The sequence below is a fragment of the Helianthus annuus genome, chromosome 9 (assembly GCF_002127325.2).
Source record: "Helianthus annuus cultivar XRQ/B chromosome 9, HanXRQr2.0-SUNRISE, whole genome shotgun sequence".
Lineage (NCBI taxonomy): Eukaryota > Viridiplantae > Streptophyta > Magnoliopsida > Asterales > Asteraceae > Helianthus > Helianthus annuus.
Genome location: NC_035441.2, coordinates 168,442,119 through 168,464,023, shown reverse-complemented (window position 1 = coordinate 168,464,023; position 21,905 = coordinate 168,442,119). Strand labels below are relative to the sequence as shown.

At 41.8% G+C, this 21,905-nt stretch overlaps 2 protein-coding genes across 2 annotated transcripts; both read right to left on the bottom strand.

The window, feature by feature from the left end:
• Positions 1-17,006: 17,006 nt before the first annotated feature.
• Positions 17,007-19,169, bottom strand: LOC110879480 (cytochrome P450 82A3). Its single transcript, XM_022127941.2, has 2 exons — positions 17,968-19,169; positions 17,007-17,868 (listed from the first exon to the last, which is right to left on the bottom strand). The coding sequence occupies exons 1-2, from the start codon at positions 18,151-18,153 to the stop codon at positions 17,236-17,238; spliced, it is 819 nt and encodes a 272-aa protein (XP_021983633.1). The 5' UTR covers positions 18,154-19,169; the 3' UTR covers positions 17,007-17,235.
• A 142-nt stretch (positions 19,170-19,311) lies between these two features.
• On the bottom strand, positions 19,312-21,045 carry LOC118482222 (cytochrome P450 82A3-like). The gene has a single exon (XM_035977833.1). The coding sequence runs from the start codon at positions 21,028-21,030 to the stop codon at positions 20,194-20,196; it is 837 nt and encodes a 278-aa protein (XP_035833726.1). The 5' UTR covers positions 21,031-21,045; the 3' UTR covers positions 19,312-20,193.
• Between the last annotated feature and the right edge of the window lie 860 nt (positions 21,046-21,905).

Genomic DNA, 21,905 nt, shown 5'->3' with positions numbered 1-21,905 from the left:
TCTCCAAAGATCGTTGGCTGCGGTGTTGTGCGAAGCTGATGGAGCTCGCCTGTGTGAGGGTCCTGCCTCATGATCGTGCGATGTGGCGAATCCTCCTCGTCCTCGCATACGTGGCGGCATGATGAACCTGTCAAAAATTAAACAAGTTGCACAACAAAATATATAAGACAAAGCTAATAATAAAAATAATGATAAAATGAACGAAATGTCGAACATTTCCTAAGTTCTTTGTGTAGACTCGAAAATCGAGGATTGTGCAATTGTGTAACTGAGATTAAACACAAAAGACTAGTGTTTAATTCACTCAGCGTTGGCTCTGATACCAACCTGTCACACCCCGATTTCCACGTGTCACCGGTGGGCCCGGTGTGGGGTACAGTGACGTAGTTGGCATCGTCATAGACAATCAACACAATATAATAATGCACAGTGGAAGCAGAATAGATACATTTCAACTTTTAAATAAAGTGCAATAATAAATATCACAGTAGTTGAAACGGATCCACAGGCGGATCAAATAAAAAATAAGATAAATTTTGTTCAACAGTTTATTTGTCGTCCGAGCTTGCGAGACTATAGTGGACGCTCTTAGGAAACAGCCAGCCTAGTTCGTATAGTACCTGCACTTAACCTTTTGGGAAAAATACGTCAGTTTACACTGGTAAATACAAATCGACTGACTCATTTTGAAAATGATTGAAAATTGAGTTAAATGCACAAGGCATAAATATTTTTATTAACTTGGGATAATTATGCAATATAAACTTGTGAACGATTTACATGCACTCGTATCTTTGGTGGCCCGGGATCTACTGTCCGGGCTAAAGATTAAATGACACACCACATTAAAGAGTTATACACGCCGAGTGTACACCTACACCCCGTGCTCTGGTCATGGCCATCTCGTAAGATAATGCCAAGGATATCCGGGACACGGTCAATAACCCCCCAAAGCCTAAAGTAAGACAAGACTGTTTAAACGAGTCGCACAAGCTATTCAAGACTGTACACCCATAAGGCGCAGGACTTGTGCGCCCGATCAAGCGGTATTTTAAATACCGTACCCCAAGCCCGTATAGGAAAATAAGTCAAAATGTATTTACCTGAGCAAGTATGTAACACAATCGGTAAGTGTGGTAGCTTTTACTGGGCCTCCTAATCTGGAACAAAGGTTTATAATTAACCTATTAGATTCCTAACGGGTCTTTTATTTAAGCCTAAGCTTTGACCGGTTAGTTTTAAGTATGATACGGTTTACGCACGATTAAGCGAAAGACCGGATAGAATGTGATTTAGACCCGACAAGTTTGAATACTTGTATAATATGGGTATACTAAATACATTCTGGATTTTGAGTTAAAAATGATAACGTTTGACCCGTTTCGGTCAATTTACGCAAACTATTTACGTAAACCGAACCGAACGCAAAAAGGGCGTTACGGGTAGCCAAAAGAGTCAAATGCAAGTTCCCTGAGATAATATGCTTTAAATATGATATAACATCAGTAAGTTATGTTCTATATTGCCCGGAATAATTTTAAACTCAATTTATGCCTTAGAAGGGCATTTTGGTCATTTATAAGATTATAAAAGAGTCAAATTAGAAATCTGAGTTTCGGGTCTGGTTTATACAGAAAATATACTCCATTTAACATGTTATAGCAGTAGGGTATGACCCATATACCAAACTCAACATTTAAAATCAAACTATGCACCGTAGGGGTATTTTAGTAAATTCACAAGGGCTAAAACTGCCAAAACTGGAAACCTGAGTTCATACACTTATACTTACTGTTATTATATGAAAATATACTAATTACTTCAGTAGGTATAAGTCTTATATGTTAAAAATGAGTAATACGCTTACTATGCGCTAAAAACGCTTAAAATACGATTTAGAGGCGTTTCCGGGTTTTCAAAATAAATCTGGGATTTTTATATTTCCAGAATACTTAAATTAATTTATTTAACATATAAAATCAGTAGAAAAAGGTTTCGGGTCAAAAGGATGTATAAAACTCATTTTATGGCTAAAACGGTCAAAACCGACATAAGCCGAAATAACTAAGCGATCTAAGATACGATAAGCCAAAAATTAAATAAAAATCATCTAAAATCCCAAAATATTATATATCATCAGTTGGTAAAAAGTTTTGTATCAAAACGTGGCTAGAAATAGGTTATACGCGAAAAGGGCCGTTTATGTAACTTAAGAACATAGTTTTACGCTAATGGCCATAACTCAAAATATGGACCACCAACTGATCCGAAATTTCCGGTGCAAGTTTATATATTAGAAATAAAGATTTCTACTCTTTCACTTTTCCAAAAATCACGTTTTATATCAAAAAGGGCAAAATAGTCAACTTTTAAGCATAATCGGAAATATGCAAATGAACCGGCTAATCATAGACTCAAGCAACAAAATTCCAGAGAGTTTTACCAAAATAAAAATGGTCAAAAATACTCTCCAATACAGATCTCAAACATGCATGTACGAATCCGAATCGATAGTCTACGAATTAGTCGTTTTACAAGACTTTCGGTTCCGATTCGTATCTATACTAAAGATTGTCGAGTTGATCATGGTAAAACACATTCTTATATTCATTATAAAGCTATCTATGATGATCAAACAGATTGCATGTCATCTACATTACCATTTAAGCTATTTTTCACAAAAACCATTTCTGTTGACTTTTTAAGAAAGCCTTTGACTCGGCAATTAGCATGCAATAAGTGGGAATCAGAGAATACCCTTTTGAGGGTTTGTTTCCCACATAAATACCAACATATATCTGGTTTCAATTTGAGAAATGACTGAGTGAAACTCGTTTAATCAGAAAGTCAAAGTATATGAACAATCAGTTTGACTTTTACTAATAATCGATGCAAGAACGAATTAAGGACTGAATTAGAAGCTTACAAAGGTCCTATTGATGCTTAGTTAACACTAGGATGTTGCCTTGACGTTCAGATTTGCTCCAGGAAGTTGTCTTGAGAGTTTTACAAGTTGGATGTTTTTGATCACAATGTATGAGCTCAAAGAAATGAGCTTTTGATCTGTTTTATGGATGAAATCAGAGGTAGTAGCAAGTTCTTAGTAGCCTAGGCATGCAAGGACTTTCATTGGATCAAAAGAGAGGTGATAACAGCTGTTTACAACTTCAAATTCGGACCCAAAATGATCATTTTCGCGATTTCTGTTACTGGCAGTCCCACGCGGCCCGCCTGGGCATGTCCAGGCGGGTCGCCTGACCCTCTGATCAGCCAAACAAGTTTCAAACATGGCAGATTTGGTCCCTGGTCTTGCACGCGATGATTCGGCTACTTATTTTGACTCGTAAACCCCCAAACTTGGTTTTTAAGAACCTTAGGACATTTACCAACATGGTAATGTCCTCGGATAACTTTGCGCTCAACCGAAAAGCCATGAAATTCGACGTTGACGCTTTTAACCCCTCAAGTACGGTTTTGGCCATAACTTTCTCATACGTTGACGAAACTTCACGAAATTTTAACCACATATTCTAGTGAGTATATTTTAGCTTCTCAAAGCTTCGGGTCTGCCAAAAGTTCACTCAGAGGTATAAATTTAAACATGTTGACACTTTTGGCCCCTATAGTTTGCAATTCCTCACTTTTGTGCAATTTCCGCGTCGTATGATCCATGAACCACCCGTTTAAGGTTATAAACATTATGTAGGGTTATCATAGAGTCTATTTATCCATTGTTGACACTTTGGACCCTTACGTTCCATAGTTTTCACCGTTTGTCACTTTTAGTCCCTCTAAAGTTCGTTTTCACATACCGGAACCTTATGACACGTGTCAAGACATTATTGGACGAAATTTTTCGAGGTGTTACATTATTGCTTTGTTGTTTTGTAGAACCGCAACAAAGGGACTTCTCCTCTTTGTTTGAGATGTCTTCTTCTCCCCCGCATGACACAGCTGCAGATGTGGGGGTGACTAAAGAATTCACCGATCCTTCTGCCAAGGTGGTGCCTGATCCTTCAGTGCAGGCAGAGGAGACTGTGGTGAAAGTTGCGTCCCAGATTTTTGATACTGTTGATTCTTCCAACAACCTGATCTCTCCAAATGATGCTGTTGATTTGGACTTAAGGTTTTCTGATGATGGTAAACAAAAATCTGGTGCTGAACCGCAGAAGTCTCCTGCTGCTGAAAAGGTTTCTGGTTCTGCTTCTGCTTCTGGTGGTGCGGGTTATGAAGGGCCTCCAATTCAGCCTGGAGAGTCCGAGCTGGAGTATTACTACCGCACCTATACAGATGACCGGGCCGTTGCCTATCATCGTCCCCCTTGGAATATTTTGCAAGGGGATGATGTTTCAAATAACCCTTCTTTTTGCAAGGAAATTTTAGGCGGTGTAGACACCCCTTTTGAAGTTAACCGAGCTCGCGCCTTGCCGCGTGAGCTCCGAATCAACCAACTCTCTTCCATGTTTGTGGGGAGTTCCATTATGGTGAATGCCATTATGGAGGACTACCAAGCATTGGGTCGCAGGGAGGAGGAGTCGGTTTGCCTGCTTGCTGAGGCGGAAGAGTTGGTGAGAGCTGCTCGTGCGGGTGCGGAGCAGCTTAATAAAGATAAGGCTGCTTTTGAGAAGCATAAGCAGACCGAGGAGTGGGCTGCAACCGCTGAGCTTAAACAGGTTCGTACTCTTGCCAAGTTACTTTCTGATGAACGCAAGAGTTGGAACGAAAAACTTTCTGATGAGCGCAAGAGTTGGAAAGTATCTTGGGCCAAACAGAATGAAACCTTGTTTCGTGTGCGTCAGGAGTTGATCAATATCAAGGCAGCGAATGCTGCTTTGGGCAAGGAGAAGGCTGCGGCCGAAGCGGTCGCTGTTAAGGCCCGGGAGGCAGAGGCCCGGTTAGCAAAGGCGCTTGAAGAGGCCAAAGAGGCGGGGGCTCATGCTGCAAAGGCTCTTGAAGAGGCCAAGGAGAGGGAGGGCCGCGTTTCTAAGGCTCTTGAAGAAGCGAATGCTGATCGCGACCACCTGAACCAGATTGTTGCGAGCCTTCAGGTATGAGTTGCCTTTTTTCTTTGAACTTTCCTTCTGCCTTCTGAGTATGTTTAATAATTTTTGTACAAACTGTGTTTGTTGTTTCTGAAAGGCTGAGGTGCAGACTCGCGAGACCAAGCTTGCGGAGGTTACTGCCCGCGCGACTGTAGCTGAAAAGCGGGCTAGCGAGGTTGCTGAGGCTAAAGATAGCCTTACCTCTTCGTTTAACCAACTTGAGACTGACCGTGAGGGGATGCGGTGTCACGGTATTGCACATGTAAGTATTTGGTGCCTTTGCATTTATTTGGGTTAGCACGTGATAATCTTGTTGCTCTTTTGTCTCAGATTGTTAAGGCTATCCTGAATGCGCCTGAGACTGTAACTGGTATAGACATGATTAAGCAGCGTGCTCGGGATGCTGGCTTTAAAGCTGGTTACAACCGATGCATCGGCCATATAAACATCTTCTCTAAAGGCGGCTACACTGATGAACGGTCCGGGTTTCGTGATGTGAACACCGAAGCGCTTCTTGAGGCGGCTTGTGCATCATTTGACGACACGTCTATCGCTGCGCTTGAGGAGCTTGACAAGTGCCTGGAGGCGCCTGACTATGTAGACCATTTACGGAAGTTGTATGCTAATGTTGATGACTCGGATGAGGAAGAGGTTGCTGGTGACGCCAAAGGTGGTGCGGGTACCAACGGTACAAAGTAGGACTAGATTGGCCTGCGTGCCCTTTTTTTTCCTCATGTAAATGTTAGAACTTTATGTAAATCCTTTATACACCGCGTGGGTGTAGAAATTTTTTGAATATAAAGTTTTAACTATTTTTGCTCAATTTGTACAAGTGTTCTCACTCCTTGCATGTTTGAACGTGTGTATGTAAAATTCTACCCGTTGTAAACGGGGTTGAGTATACTCTATACCTTTGTCGTATGAGTATTAGTCAATTCCATTGTTTGTCCTGTTAGGGTTTAGGAATTGTGTAAGTTTTGTAAAAACCCGTGTGTGTATCCGGCCGGATAGACACTTAATGTTTTGCCTTTGTTGGCCTATTACAATATTTGTGTGTGGTTATCACTTTGTGTGGGTATCGCGAATGAAGATTTTGCCAATCTGTTTTTGAGGATACCGCAAAATGGAACACGCATTTGTAATAGTAGTAACAAACAATATTGCATTAAATCGCTCGTTTATTTATTTGCAAATGGCCTGCGGCCCGATAGGTTACATGGAAATGTAAAGAACATGGCTTACATGTAGCAGTGTCGAAGCTGTTGTGCATTCCATGTGCGTGCGATAGTTTCACCTTCTAACGTTTGTAGTTTATACGCACCTTTGCCCAAGACCTCTTTGATGAGGTAGGGTCCTTCCCACTTGGGGACAAGTTTTCCTGGGCGTTCAGCGTTAGATTCTTCGTTATCGCGAAGGACGTAGTCTCCCGGGTTAAAGGTACAAACCCGCACGCGTGAATTGTAGTATTTTTCAAGCTTGATTTTGTACTTGGCCTCGTTGATGGCAGCATTTTCGCGCCTTTCTTCTAGGAGGTCCAAGTCAAGCCTGCGTGCTTCATTGTTGGCTATTTTGTTGATAGCCAACATTCGAGGTGAAGGAAGACCTACTTCCGCGGGGATTACCGCTTCTGAGCCATAGACCAGGCTGAAGGGTGTCTCCCCGTTGCTCGTTTTTGGGCTTGTTCAGTGGGCCCATAAGATGCTTGGGAGTTCATCGACCCAGCCACGCCTGGCTGTTCCCAACCTTGCTTTGATACCTTCGACTAGACTTTTATTGATACTCTCGACTTGGCCATTCCCTTGCGGGTGTGCCACGGAGGAGAATATATGTAGTTCTTCTAGCCATTTTTGAAATTCGTCAGCAGCAAAGTTGGTGCCGTTATCGGTAACGATGCACATTGGTAGACCGAAACGGCAGATGATGTGTTCCCAAATGAATTTCCTCGTTATCATAGCAGTGGTTGAGGCGAGTGGTTTTGCCTCTACCCATTTTGTGAAGTAATCGACAGCTACTATGATAAATTTGACCGCACCTGGTGCGTCTGGGAAAGGTCCGACCACGTCAATTGCCCATTTTTGAAAGGGCCATGCGGTGGTGACCGGGATCAAGTTATTCTTGGGGCGCAAAGTCTTGGGAGCGTGTCGCTGACAATTAATACACTTGCGCAATTCTTTGACGGCATCCAGGTGCATGTCGGGCCAGTAATACCCAGCATTCATGATTTTAGCCACTACCATGCGTGGTCCTGCGTGTATGCCACACATTCCCTCGTGTATCTCTCTGATGAGGTATGTGGCATCTTGGGGGTCGACGCATCGTAGGAGTGGGCCCAGGTATGATTTACGGTATAGGATGCCTTCTCCCATTTGATAATGGCACGCTTTGTATTGCAACTTACGTGCCTCTGACTTGCTTTCGGGAGTCACACCTGATTGCAAGTATGCAATGATTGGTGTCATCCAGGATGTTGTATCGTACTGGATGATATTGACTTGGCACAGGGGTACTGAGGGATTCTGCAGAATTTCAATGCGTATCTCCTTTGCCTGGTGATGGAAGCTGGTGGATGCGAGTTTTGACAGTGCATCCGCGGATTGGTTTTCACTTCTGTTGATATAACGGATATTGAAGGAAGTGAATTAAATTCGAGTTGCAAGGCTTGCTCGAGGTAGAGGATCATGATATCCCCTTTTGCGGTATAGTCACCGCGCACCTGCCCTGCAACTAACAAGGAGTCGACATGTGCTTCCAGATGTTGTACGCCGAGCTTGACTGCTAGACGTAGCCCTGCCAATAGAGCCTCATACTCTGCCTCGTTATTTGTGCTTTTGAAATCAAGGCGGATTGTATAGGTAAGCTCTTGGCCATCGGGGCTGACGAGTCGCAGACCTGCGCCCGCACCTTCTTTGTTGGATGCACCATCGGTAAAAAGTGCCCATGTTTCTGAAGAAAGTGGTGGTGATGCAGGGTTTTGTTCTTCCTCGCATTCTAGGATGCGATTTGCCGGTACCTCGGCAACGAAATCTGCCAGGACCTGGCCCTTGATTGCGGGGCGCGGCTTGTAGTTTAGCGTGAGCGCATCCAGCTCGATTGCCCATTTTGCTAACCTCTCAGAGATGTCAGGTTTGGATAGGATCGGGCCGATCCTGTAGTTGGTTAACACTGTGATGACGTGATTTGCGAAGTAGCGTCGCAACCCTCTTGATGCGTATACTAGTGCTAGTACCAACTTTTCCATTATTGAATATCTTGTCTCTAGGTCGTTGAGCATCTTGCTGATGTAGTAGATGGGTGTTTGAACTCCCTCCCGCTCCACTATTAGTACTGCACCTACCGCATTGTCTGCGGCGGATAGGTATAATATAAGCGGTTCACCTTTGCGTGGTGCGGTTAGAGTTGGGAGTTGTATCAAACACTCTTTCATTTCCCGAAAAGCATTTTCAGCCTCTGCGGTCCATTGGAATTGTTCTTTCTTTAGACAGTTCTGCAGGGTCTTGATGAAAGGATAAGACTTTGCTGCATGGTTGGCTAAGAATCTGTTTAGTGCGGCTAGCCTGCCGGCTAGTCGTTACATCTCTTTCATTGTTGAAGGCGATGGCATGTGCTCGATCGCCTGAACTTTTTCCGGGTTTACCTTGAATCCATCTTTGGTTACGACGAATCCAAGGAATTTGCCTTCTTCCATTCCAAACGAGCATTTCCCTGGATTGAGCTTCATATTGACGCTTCGCAGAGTTTGGAATGTTCTTTCGATATCAATGAGCATGGTATCCTCTTCCATGCTCATGACGACTAGGTCGTCCATGTAGATTTCGGCACTTTTGCTGATTTGCCCGCGGAAAGTGTCGTTCATCAGTTTTTGATAGGTTGCGCCCGCGTTGCGCAACTCAACCGGCATTTTTGTATAGTAGTAAATTCCGGTTGGGGTGCGGAATGCCGTTTTGTCTTCATCCTCGATTGGCATCTGTGCCAGGTGGTAGCCTTTGTAACAATCGAGGAAGCACTTTCATCGAAATGGTGCGAGGTTATCGACCTTTTCGTCGATTTCCGGAAGTGCGTAACAATCCTTGGGACAGGCTTTGTTGAGGTCTTTATAATCGACGCACATGCGCCAGCCCCCGGATGGTTTCTCTACCATGACTGGGTTGGAGAACCAAGTCTGGTACTTGACTTCCCGCAGGATGCCTACGGAGAGCAGCTCTTCGACCTGCTCATGCATCGCCTGGTTTTTTGCGAATCCAAGGTGGCGTTGGCCTTGGATCACCGGCTTGATACCTGACAAGGTATTCAAGAAATGTTACGCGATTTCGCGTGGGACCCCAGTAATGTCTGCGGGTGCCCACGCAAAAATATCTTGGTTCCTGGAGAGAAGCTGCTTCAGGTGCGCTCTGGTGTTGGGGGACAAGGCGTGGCCCAACGTGACTTTTTGTTCTGGGTATCTTGCGTTGAGGACCCATTTTTCTGGTTGGTTGTTGGGGGTCGGCCTTGCTATCTTGGTCGGACGCAGTTCGTCCGACGTCATGACTTCCCTAAGTGCATAGATTATCACGACCCCTATTTCGGTTGGGAAACCGACTGCAGAATGGGGTACGGATGTAATCATGTTGAAGTCGCCTTGGGATTCTCTCCCAAGGAGCACGTCATATTTGGAAGTATGAGGTAAAACATGAAATTTACCTCTTCTGTTCGTGTGTGCCTTCCGCTGGTGAGGCGCACAGGAAAAGTAATTTGGCCAAGGGGAAAGACAGTTTCCCCTGCGAACCCGGCCAACGGGTAATCCACTGCTTGCAACCGATCTTTGTCTTCCTGATTGAACTGGTTGAAGCACTGCTCGTATATGATATCAGCCCGAATCGATGAATAATCGCTCGGTGCAGTAATGAGCTAGTTGGCCTGTAATAACAACGGCGCGCCGGTCGCGCGGACCGCCTCGGACTTTTAGGAAAACGACTTGCTCGTCTTTCCAGTCATTGTCCGGTCTTCTCGCCGCCTTGCGCGGCCTTCCTTTGCCTCCGTTGATCATATGGGTTGAGGCCACATACATGGTCCTCTTCCCCGAGGAGGTGCCCTCGCCATGGGGGGTGATGCGTTTGGTGGCTTTTTCCCCACCGGGCAACAGCTTTTGCAGCTTCCCCTCCTTTAGGGCTCGCTCAATCTCCAGCCGGAGACTGATGCAGTTGTTTGTTGTATGGCCCTGGTCCTTGTGATACTCACAACAGAGAGTAAGATCTTGATTTTTCTTGGACTTCATTGGTTGGGCCGTTCGCAGGTACTGCGCGTCCGTAAGAAGGACTTCGCTTGGCGACTTGGTGATCTCGGTCCAGTTGTGGTCCCGAGATTCTTTCTTTGACGTCCGGTTGTCCCGTTGGGCGTTAATTGTTGCCCTTGCGTCGAACTGGTTGGTATGCGGGAAATATGGTTTGGGATCGCTGTCGCGATTCCCTGTGTCCCGGTTGCGCTTATTGTTGCGCTTGGGCTCGTAGCAGGAGGTTTGACCTTCCGCTTGGGCCTGTGCCTTTGCGAGGTGCGGTTTAAGGGACCGCTGAGTCTGGGCGTATGTCTTGACCGCAGCCATGACATCTTCCCATTTCTTTGGCAAGCCATCCTTGCCGGAGATGGTCATAACCATCTGTTCGTCTCTAACGGCTTTGATGAAGTGGTTACGTGCCATTTGGTCTGCCACATCGCCTATCTCCAGGCATTCTTTGTTGTATCGGACGACGAACGCTTCAAGAGATTCGTCGTCCCTGCGCCAGATATTCATGACGTCCATCGAATCACGTTCGTGACGTCGCTGCTGGCTGAAATGCGCGAGGAACTTTGAATGTAAGTCGTCAAATGAGGCCAGTGATCCTACTGGCAAAGAATCGAACCAAGCCCTTGCCAGACCGGTGAGGGTCTGGGGGAAAAATGACACCAGATGGGCTCGTCCCATCTGCCGTTGCACCCTGCACCCATGAAGATGTTCATGTGATCGTCCGGGTCGGACGAACCGTTGTATTTCCCTATGTTAAATGGGAATTTTGTGGTGGTGACATGGGCGTGGTCGATTTCTGGGGCGAATTTGGAGTTTTCTGCCGCAGCTTTTGGCCTGTAGGGTCGGCTCTCGGGGCGCTTTACAGCGCGGAGATATGTGTTTCGGGGATGAGTGGGAGGAGAATAGTTGCGTCCTCCTGGTCTGCTACTAGTGGCATGAGATTCCCCGCAATATGTATGGTCGTCCGGGTCGGTACAGCCATATCCTTCATGATGGGACTGCGGTCCCAGCCGGCTTTAGATGCCGGAGCCGTGGTGGGCTGTGGATTGCTGCCTGTTATCGCCTTGAGGGCCCAGGCGGCTATGTACTAGGCCTCTGGCGCGAGACCCATATGAGGAGTCATCCACATCAATTGTGCGGCTCACAGTAAGAGGATCTGCGGTCCTCCCGCATGCTTCGGGAGGCTGGGCGTGAAGGAACCCTGCCGTCATATTGTAAAATACGACCCGCAGGGGTATGTGGTGCCGGGGTAGGCCCGGCTTGTACTTGTGCTTCCGCACAAGCTCGATTGTATGTTGCGGCCAGCAGGGCTGCCTGCTGGTCATACCAGGCATGAGGATTCATGTCTGGAGGGATCACAGATGCGTACTGTGAGAGATCGTGTCCAAACGTAAAGGATGCACCCCTTTGCGTTGATGTGCCAATATGGCCAGGATTTGGGATTGGAGGAGTGATCCTCGCAGGCCCTGAGTTGTTGGAGTTTAGGTTATCCCCCGCAGTGTTATTCAGACGATCAGACATGATCTTTTGAGAGGGGGAGGGATGGTAAAAAAGTGCTAACAAGGAGGATGGGGTGGGGGTGCTCCTTGTTACCACTCTCCGGCGTGAGAATCAGTAATCTGCTTGGGAAGCAAAGTATGATAGTAGTAGTAGTGAGAGAGATGTGAAGAGATACCTCAAACCTGGTTTGGGGTTGGTATTTATAGCCGAGGAGTGAAGGAGGAGGTGGACGGATAGACTGACGACATGCTGCACCTTTGCAGGTGTGTCAGGCCTGTCGGTTGTGGAGGTGAAACCACGTCAGCCTGTCGTTTACGTAGACCTGACAGGCGGCTGTCATTGGTGCTACTTGCTCTGTGATGTCAGTCCCACTTGCTGAGTGCACAGGATGCGGTGCGGGCCGCATCGCTGCTTGCGGTAACTCTAGATGTTCCCGCGACTCATTCTTTGATCAAAAAATACGCGAGATGCGGTGCCAAGCCGCATCGTCGTCTGTGGTGACTGTTGCTGTTATCCAGCTCCCTTGTATTGATAGAAGTGTTCACTGGATGCGGTGCTAGGCCGCATCGCTGTGAATACTTCCGTTTTCATACACCAGATGCGGTGCCATGCCGCATTACTATACCGTTCTCATATTCCAGGTAAGTCCTCCTCCATCATTGGGCAGATTGGATTCAACCACTGTGTTCGCGCGTTCCGCACGGACACAGGTAAGTTGTTAGCTAGTGGGGGTTTTGATAAGGGTAATGGTCACTCGCGGTCGTGCTGACGCGAGATCTGGGACCATACCCCTTCAATTACCTCCTACCATCCATAATACGATACCATTACCAACATTTTCACTTTATTACATGTATATCAACACCATTTATACCATCCAATCATAATATTACATCATAAAGTAACAACTATATCCAAACCATCAACCACTAGATATAACTAACCAAAAAACATGTATATGGGCCTACTTCACCATTCAAAATCACAAACTTTTTTGTATTAAAAACATCTTTTATCATGGTTATACCTAATGATGCACATGTGCATTTTGAATATTGGTAATGTAAAAAGTAGTGTATTACGGATGGTATTGTAAATTAAAGTGCAATTGTCTATTACTGATAACGTATTACGGAATTTGTCGAAGTAATGATACATATGCACATGTGCATGGATAACTTTTAAGGGTGAGCAAAAGGAAAAACCCGACCCTACCCGACCATTACCCGACCCGACCCGAGAACCGATCAAATATAAAATACAGAACCGATTTACTACCCTAAATATAGGGTCGGTTCCGGTCCATAGGTAAAAGTCGGGTTTCACCATGAAAAGAACCGAGAACCGACCCGACCCGACCCGATTTTTTATGAAAAATTGGAACCGATCTAAATACCTAGGTACTTGGGTTCGGTTCGGGTTGGGTAATTTTCGGTTCGGTTCTCGGTTATTTTCGGTCCGGACCTAAACTTGCTCACCCCTAATAACTTTTACTCAAAAAAAAAGGTTTTTTTTCTTTGGGTAACTAAATATAGCGATTTTTGTTAAAAAAATATTAAAAAAAAATTTGAGTGTCTTTTTGATTTTTTTGGATTTTATTTTGTGTTCACATTGGTTCTCGCAATAAGGGTGGTTCTCAAATGAACCTTACCCTATATTATATATATATATATATATATATATATATATATAGGAGAAGGATCCGTTAGGAACCACCCTTTATTGCAAGAACCGCGAGAAACAATGTGAACACAACCAAAAATACCTAAAAATAGCTAAAAAAACACAAAAAATTATTTTTTTAATATTTTTTATAAAAAAAATCGCTATATTTCGTTGCCATAAAACATTAAAATATTAAAAAAAAAATTTGCCTATTAAAAGTAGCGATTTTAATGTAAAAAATATTTAAAAAAAATTTATGTGTTTTTTTAGAATTCTTAAAGGTTTTTTTGGGGTTTAGTTTTTAGCATTTTAGCTTGGGGGGGGGGGGGTTGGGGGTTTAGGTTTTTGGGGGGTGGGGGAGGAGGGCATTTAGCTTGGGGGGTGTTAACATTGTTCTTGCGGTTCTCGCAATAAAAGTGGTTCTCGCATGAACCTTACCTTATATATATACATACATACAGGGTGAGGTTCCTGTAAAAAAAAGACATTTTTCATGGGAAGTCATCGAAATTGACATGTAGGCATCATGTTTTGGATATACTCATGATGTTATGATGTTTTGGGTTGTTTTGTCAAGAAAAACAACAAACATAACAATTTAAAACACAATGCAATGTATAATGGGTATGAAATCTAAAAAACAACAAAACACACTACTTAACACTTAACACTTAAAACACTCTACTTAACGTTCTTGGCATAGTGTTTTAATTTTTAAGTCTAGAATTCATTGTATTGTGTCTTAAATTGTTATGTTTGGTGTTTTTCTTGGCAAAACAACCCAAAACATTATGAATAAGTTCAAAACATGATGCCTACATGTCAATTCTTTTGTCTTCTTACATTTCTCACGAAAAGTGTCCTTTTTACAGGATCCTAAGACTATACATTGTATTGTGTCTTAAGAACGCTAAATATTGCGAGAACCGTGAGAACAAATGAAAAACAATCAATACCATTTTTTTAATAAAAGCCTCATTGTAATTAAGATACAACATCAAAAAAGAATTTACAACAACAAATAATTTATTTATTCTCTCAAAATCACGTTTATTAGATTTTTTTACGTATGTATAAATATAATAAATTTATACATGTGTAAATTGCAAACTTAGACATATGTAATTTTCTTTGTAAATTAAATTTCTAATATTGTATTCGAATAAAAATGATAATAAGAGGTAAAATAAAAATTTTGAATGTTTTTATCAAGAAGAAAGTAATATTTCTGCACCTTCAACTATTTATTGATTACTAATCTCACACAACTATCGGGTCAAGCCGATTGTGTCCCACACCTTCATACCACATATTGATTGATTTGTCATATCCTATCCCTATCAGGCAGTCTATTATTTTTAATTTATTGTCCATAATATTACGTTCCTGTATAAAAAATGTGTATAAGAATTAAACCCAAGTCTTCTTAATAACAAAGCATCGTTCCTTTATAAAAAAGTGGATCACTCTAAATGTTTTTTTAGTAGTTTCAATTTAGTCTTTATACTTTAAATAATATTCTTCTTAAACTCATTTATAGTTAATTTGATTTTTATCTAATAAGTTGTGTTCGTTAACTTAAAAATAAATTAAACACATAGGTGTGTATAGGTTTTTTTCTTTTCAACGTTCTTGTATACTTTTTCTTTTATCAAGAAGAAAGTAATATTTCTGCACCTTCAACTATTTATTGATTACTAATCTCACACAACTATCGGGTCAAGCCGATTGTGTCCCACACCTTCATACCACATATTGATTGATTTGTCATATCCTATCCCTATCAGGCAGTCTATTATTTTTAATTTATTGTCCATAATATTACGTTCCTGTATAAAAAATGTGTATAAGAATTAAACCCAAGTCTTCTTAATAACAAAGCATCGTTCCTTTATAAAAAAGTGGATCACTCTAAATGTTTTTTTAGTAGTTTCAATTTAGTCTTTATACTTTAAATAATATTCTTCTTAAACTCATTTATAGTTAATTTGATTTTTATCTAATAAGTTGTGTTCGTTAACATAAAATAAATTAAACACATAGGTGTGTATAGGTTTTTTCTTTTCAACGTTCTTGTATACTTTTTCTTTTATCAAGAAGAAAGTAATATTTCTGCACCTTCAACTATTTATTGATTACTAATCTCACACAACTATCGGGTCAAGCCGATTGTGTCCCACACCTTCATACCACATATTGATTGATTTGTCATATCCTATCCCTATCAGGCAGTCTATTATTTTTAATTTATTGTCCATAATATTACGTTCCTGTATAAAAATGTGTATAAGAATTAAACCCAAGTCTTCTTAATAACAAAGGATCGTTCCTTTATAAAAAAGTGGATCACTAAATGTTTTTTTAGTAGTTTCAATTTAGTCTTTATACTTTAAATAATATTCTTCTTAAACTCATTTATAGTTAATTTGATTTTTATCTAATAAGTTGCGTTCGTTAACTTAAAAAATAAATTAAACACATAGGTGTGTATAGGTTTTTTCTTCTCAACGTTCTTGTATACTTTTTTTTTGTTAAAATAGAGTTGATCAAAGTAAAGTATATACATTGATCGAGTGTTGGTAGCGTAGCAAACCGAAACGATTCCGGCATCAGTATTTGTATTATCGTTCTTTTCAGGTTTTTATCGATATAAAAAACGTGTTGATATCATTGTAGGCATATATAATAGGTTTTTAGGTTTTCTATATTTCCATTGTTATACCGAGTATACCATACCGGTATCGTAATGGTCCAAATCAATGCCGACCGAAATTGAATTCCTGTAGCATTTCATTGTTGAGTCCTAATAGTATTGTAACGTCAAACCTTCCATACTATCAATATTATCTGTTTTTTCTTTATTGGGTTACCCATTTAGGGTGTGAGGGGCACTCCCCTCTTAGGGGAGTCCCCTTTCTTACGCACACCCAATCAGGTTATGCCACGTCAACTCCTCTCTTAAACTCCCTTCGCACCCCAATTTGATGGCGGCAGTCCCCTCTTAGGGGAATTGTTTTTTTATTCAAAAGAAAAAGTTTTCATTGGTTGAAAATGAGGGTGGCCCCACCTTCTCTCTCCTACCTTCTTCGGTGTCTCCCCACCGATTTAGCCCCCCGATTTGGCTCACCGCCTGGATGGCGGCACCACCACCGATCGACAACAATGGTCTCCGCAAGGGGTCACCGATTGTGCCCCGCTCCCCCTTAGAAACTCGCAGATTTTTTTTTTGGTTTCTTAGTGGAGACTTCCCATGAGGTTAAACATCCAAATGCTACTCTCACCTAGGTATGTTTAACTATGGAATTTTCATAAGCCACACAATATATGTGTCCAAAGCATGGTTATGATTTAAAAGACGGAACGTTACTTTTAAACCAAAAATCTCTCATCTACAACTGATATGGAATTTGCGTACAAAACTATTTTAAAATAATTTAAAAAGCTTATTTTTTTTTCAATACATTTGGATTACTAGATATGCATCAAAAAGTTTTGTTGATAACATCACGTACATGTTTTGGATTTCAGTTTTGTCTCGACTCTAGAGGTTATACTTTTCCACTTTGACAAAAACAAGCTTATACTTTTCCACTTTGACAAAATCCATGTTGTTTTAATTGCATCACATAAACAAGCTGATACTTTTCCACTTTGACAAGAACAACCGTACGAAGAGCTCACTTATTTGGGTTATGTGTTTCTCACCTATACTATAACTTATTCGTGGAGCGATTGACTAGTTTAAATATTAGGACTTTTAGGGGTGATGTTTCATGCATCAACATGGTACATATCACTGGATAACCGAGGGCTAAGCAAGACTTCAAGTGGAGTTGCTTTATGGTAGCTCAGTCGGAAGATCTCACTTGTATCAACCGGCCCGTTGGATGATTTAGCTAGCTCAAATCCTTGAATCAAACTAGCTAATGTTAAATGCACAGATGGGAGTGCAAAAGAAACACCCGGGCACATTCGTCGACCACTACCAAATGGAAGCAATTCATAATGTTGGCCCTTAACGTCAATACCCTTTTTGTCTGTCAGGAACCTCTCGGGTCGAAACTGGAATGGATCTGACCAAACATCCGGATCATGATGTAATTTCCATAGATTTGCTATAAAGATGGTGCCCTTTGGGACCGTGTAGCCACCAACAATGCAGTCATCTGTTGACTCATGAAGAAGTGAGATTGGTGCAGGTGGGTATAAACGTAAAGTCTCTTTGACAATAGCTTGTAGGTAGACTAAATTTTTGATGTCTGATTCGTCCACCAGTCTCTTTCTTCCAACATGGAGATCGAGTTCCTCTTGGGCACGTTTTAGTGTTTCTGGGTTGTTGAGCAGCAAAACTATAGCCCATGTTAAAGTTACAGCCGTTGAATCAAAGCCTGCTGTGATCATTACCTGCAACATGGTTAAAAGACGTTAAGTGTATTTGCTTAAAATATACAAATGAAACTATACATGGGATTAATGGTAATTTGGTATGATTATTTAGCTTACTAGACTCGTTGATCTGATGACTGTGTCACGGTCATAGCCTGGAAACTCATCTTTAGAAGCACCTTCAACTATGGAAATCAATATATCCATGAAGTCTTGTTTCACCTCATTTGACTCTCTCCTTTCCTTGTGCTCCTTTAACCAACGTTCAATTATATCATCCATCTCTTTCGCGGCTAACTTCATTCTTTTTGTTGGTTCAGGCCCCAAACTTTATACTCACAAAACTCACAAATATGTTTACTGCTTTTATTCGATAATAAAAAGGGGTACAATTGAAAGCAAACTCTATCCTATTTATAAGAACAAATAAACAACCACATGCTAAAAAAGCTTAGTCCACCATCCCATGAATCACCCACAAACTAGCTCTTTATCTCCCACTTTACTCGGTGATCATTGACTGTCATGCAACGTTCACAACTTTGTATTTTGCATGTGCTCAAATTAATCACACACATGACACTTTAATATTTTAACCTTAAAATGCAAACTTTGACTCTTTTACCCCTGATTCATTTGCACTATTGACCCGCGACCTTCGCGAACCCGTATTTGTGAACCGGCGACATGTGAACAAAACCCGTAACATCAAGATTAATTCCAACATTCACCCCCTTAATCTTGATCCTCGTTCTTGCTACTTGCTCGCTTCTGGGTCGCATTCATTCTCGCTTTTCTTGCCATCCGAAACTTTCCTCTTGCTAATCTTGCTTCTTGCAACGAACCACACAGGTTTGGTTTCTTACGCACTCGCCTTTAGCAGCCCCATTCCACTACAACACGGTACTAATTCGTTACCGATTCAGGCCCGAAATTTTGCCCGAAACTACCCGAACATGCTGCTACTTGCTGCAAGAAATATTTTGCTGATCTACTTGCGAATACCCTCTTTGCTTTGATTATTCTCTCAATAATTATTCCACTAGTGGCCTTGCGTAATTATCACCTTCCTACCAGAAACCCTATTATTTGTAAGCCTGCCATTCACTACTCAAAACACCCCTTTTGTTCACACAGAACATCTTGATCGACACAATGATCACACAGATTTTTTCTTTAACTACAAAAAAGCACTTACAACGCACACACACCAGGTTTACTTCTAGGTTACACAGCCCAACGCAAGTCACACGCTTCTCGAATCGTTGTCTTCTCCGCAACCGCACAACACAGGTCTTTTGTCGACTTGAATAGCTGAACCACACAGGTTCTGTTCACCACATGTCTCCACACATTTTTTCGGATGATCCATAAAATCACACAACTTTTCTTTCTTGATTAGATTCACAAAGAATCACCACCATGAATCACTTAGATTCTTCTCCCTTTTGTTTTGTTTTGTTTTTTTTTTTCACACAGAAATCGTTCACGTAGAACACACATTCGATCACACAGATCACCACACATTTTAGTTCACCCAGAACCCTTTTCTGGTCTTGATTTCGTCTCCTTTTCCGATCACACAGATCTGTTCACCTCGGTTCACAAAGAACAATCTTCTTCATGCGGCTCACACAGAACCCTTCCACAATCGCCTTCTTCCTTCTCTCTGTCGGCTCACTCAGAACCATACTCGGTTCACTCAGAACTTCTCCTCGTCTTCTCCGGCTCACTAAGAACCGATAGGTTCACTTAGAACTCTTTTCACGTCTCAGTTTTGTCTTCACATGGCTCACTTAGAACCATGTTCGGTTCACACGGAACCCGCTTCTCTTCTTTCTTCCTCTCAACTGGAATCAACGCCTTCAACAACGATCTCTTTTTCTCTTCTTAGCCGTGCAGTTTAGAGGGCTACTCCCCTCTTCTCTGAACCGACTCTCTAAACGGCGAACACCGTCTTCACCCGCTCTCGTTTCTCCACCCTCGTTTCGACCTCGCTCTGATACCAAATGTTGGTTCAGGCCCCAAACTTTATACTCACAAAACTCACAAATATGTTTACTGCTTTTATTCGATAATAAAAAGGGGTACAATTGAAAGCAAACTCTATCCTATTTATAAGAACAAATAAACAACCACATGCTAAAAAAAGCTTAGTCCACCATCCCATGAATCACCCACAAACTAGCTCTTTATCTCCCACTTTACTCGGTGATCATTGACTGTCATGCAACGTTCACAACTTTGTATTTTGCATGTGCTCAAATTAATCACACACATGACACTTTAATATTTTAACCTTAAAATGCAAACTTTGACTCTTTTACCCCTGATTCATTTGCACTATTGACCCGCGACCTTCGCGAACCCGTATTTGTGAACCGGCGACATGTGAACAAAACCCGTAACATCAAGATTAATTCCAACACTTTTCACATATCCTCCTAAGTCCATAAACTTCAAAGAGGGAATGAAATCAGACACCACGAAAGTGCCCAAAAACTCGAAGAATTTTGTAACCACCGCGTGAATTTCAACAGCTTCTTTATCACCGGGTGAGAATCGTTTTCCTGCAATAGTTCTTGTTATAATGTTAAACACCAAATTGGCAAAGAACTCTCTCATCTCCACCTTCACCATATCAGAATCTTCAACCTCTTTGTTTCTCAAGCAAGACTTGTAGATATCTTTCATGAATGTTCTAATTTCGGAGACTCGTTCATGCTTTAGCATCTCAACACGTCGCTGAGAGAGAAGTTCGACTGTAGCCAGCTTGCGCACTTGTCGCCAGTACTCCCCGTATGGACTTAATGCGAACATGGCATAGTCGTAGCCCATTATCACGGAAACCAACGACTTGGGTCTGCTGGCAAAGGCCTTATCGTTGGTGGTGAAACACTCTTTAGCCATCTCCGCATTGCTCACTACCAAAGCTTGGCGAACACCTAATTTGATAGTAAAAATGGGCCCATGTGTATCCGCCAAGTTACTCAAAACCCTATGGGGTAGCGCAGATCCACCTAGAAGGTGTAGGTGACCGATTATAGGCCATGAACCCTTCGCTTGAGGTGGATTTTGGTTCTTGCTTGTCTTTGCCCTCTTTTGAATCAAGATTTGGAATAGGAAAATCAGTAGAATAACTGAAAATGAGGCTATTGTAAGAGAGAGATGTAACTCCATGATTCTTGAATTGTTTACAATGATTGGTATCAAGTCGAGTTGGCTATTATATAGAGTGGGCGAGCGTGTTTGTGTGTGTGATTTTTTGAAGTAGTGTATCTTGTAAAAGTGTGTGTGAAATTGGATTGGTTGGTAACATTTGGAAAGTGAACGACGGATTCAGTAAAAAAAAAAAAGACTATTCTTTAATGGGGCACCCATCAATAATAGCAATCAATCACCATTTAACATCTCATTCCATCACAACCTTACTAAAACCCTTGAAACACCCATCACACTATCACATTCCATTACACCACCATGTATAAACACACACCAAATCCATTTTCATATATCGCGTCCGCCGTCTACATCTCGTTGATCACAATCACTACCGTGAAATCGGGCCTTCCGATGGTGTTTCACGGTTATCACGGGGCGCCAACCCATTTTTCACAAACATGTTAGCTTCCTACATGTGCATCCTGTCCCTCAACATCAAAGTTTCTTTTAAAACAAGATTTAAAATCAATTATTTTTATGTTTAATTTAAGTATATTGTAATATTTAAAAAAAAAAAATGTCTAGCTATTAAGCATGTTGTTGTGGCTGTGAACAGTCTTATTTCGGTGATATTTTTAAAATTTACAGTGGTGTGTTTGGAGTATCTGCCATTTATGCCCGAATTTATGTGTTTTGGACAAATTTAAGTATAGTATTGTAACTAATAAATTGTCCCTGCGTTGTCGCGGTGTCTAGTAAAATTGTACGTCAAAATATAAACCAAATAAAAATGTACATCAAAATTAGCACAAAAACGTATTACATTTCAAAAATTTATGTAGAAACGTATATCAACTGAATTTATACACACATGTACATAAAAATAAATATGT